The sequence below is a fragment of the Branchiostoma floridae genome, chromosome 7, assembly GCF_000003815.2.
Source record: "Branchiostoma floridae strain S238N-H82 chromosome 7, Bfl_VNyyK, whole genome shotgun sequence".
In the NCBI taxonomy this organism is placed as follows: Eukaryota; Metazoa; Chordata; class Leptocardii; order Amphioxiformes; family Branchiostomatidae; genus Branchiostoma; species Branchiostoma floridae.
The window spans coordinates 5,624,584-5,625,772 of NC_049985.1; the positions used below are offsets into that span (position 1 = coordinate 5,624,584).

The window sequence follows — 1,189 nt, forward strand, 5'->3', positions numbered from 1 at the left end:
TACCATGCGCACACACCAAAAAGGAGACATGTACACACACACCGAGAAGGAAACACATGCGATCACACTGAGAAGGAAACACATGCGCACACACTGAGAAGGAAACAGGTGCGCACACACTGAGAAGGAAACACATGCACACACACTGAGAAAGAAACACATGCGCACACACTGAGAAGGAAACACATGCGCACACACTGAGAAGGAAACACATGCGCACAAACTGAGAAGGAAACAGGTGCACACACACTGAGAAGGAAACAGGTGGGCACACACTGAGAAGGAAACACGTGCTCACACGCTGAGATGGAAACACATGCGCACACACTGAGAAGGAAACACATGCGCACACACTGAGAAGGAAACACATGCGCACAAACTGAGAAAGAAACACATGCGCACACACTGAGAAGGAAACAGGTGGGCACACACTGAGAAGGAAACACGTGCTCACACGCTGAGATGGAAACACATGCGCACACACTGAGAAGGAAACACATGCGCACACACTGAGAAGGAGACATGTGCGCACACACTGAGAAGAAAACAGGTGCGCACACACTGAGAAGGATACACATGCGCACACACTGAGAAGGAAACACATATATAGGGACAAATATTTGTATTTAATTTCACAGCCTTTATCAACTTTTTTTTAATCCTAGTGTTATCAACTAAACATATGCAATGTACATGTAACTGTAGCAATTGATTATAGCATTTTTTATGACAATATCCTTAAAGTAAAGTTTGTTTTTGCCTCTGTAGTAGGTGTGTTTTAGAGATGAATGATAGAATTTTTTGCAGTGTGTCTTCATGCCGGTGTTGTTCCTTCTGTGATTCTGCAGGTTGCCATGGGCCAGGGCCAGGCCGACATAGCCATGCAGCTGCTACACGAGTGTGCCCGCAACGGGGAGTGGATGTGCCTGAAGAACCTGCACCTGGTCACGGCATGGCTGCCTGTCTTAGAGAAGGTGCGGAAACGTCTTCCATTCTCGTTTGCAGTACACGTTGGGGTTAGAGATTGTGCACAGATGATGATGTTCAAGGAATCAGATCAATGCACAATTCTCTGTTAGATCTTTAACTGCGTAATAAAATCATTTGAGCTTGGCTATTGACAGGTAACTTCTTGCCACAAGAGCAAAAAAAGTCTGATGACAGGAGGCAAAGGACTCTTTAAATCGGG

General features: G+C 45.7%; 1 protein-coding gene across 1 annotated transcript in view; it reads left to right on the forward strand.

Moving 5' to 3' along the window:
- The first annotated feature begins 854 nt into the window (after positions 1–854).
- Positions 855–1,189, forward strand: part of LOC118419363 (cytoplasmic dynein 2 heavy chain 1-like) — an 8,808-nt gene continuing 8,473 nt past the window's right edge. The window contains exon 1 of the mRNA XM_035825724.1: positions 855–974. Within this exon, the coding sequence (XP_035681617.1) occupies positions 855–974 (120 nt within the window). The remainder of the gene's footprint in view (positions 975–1,189) is intronic.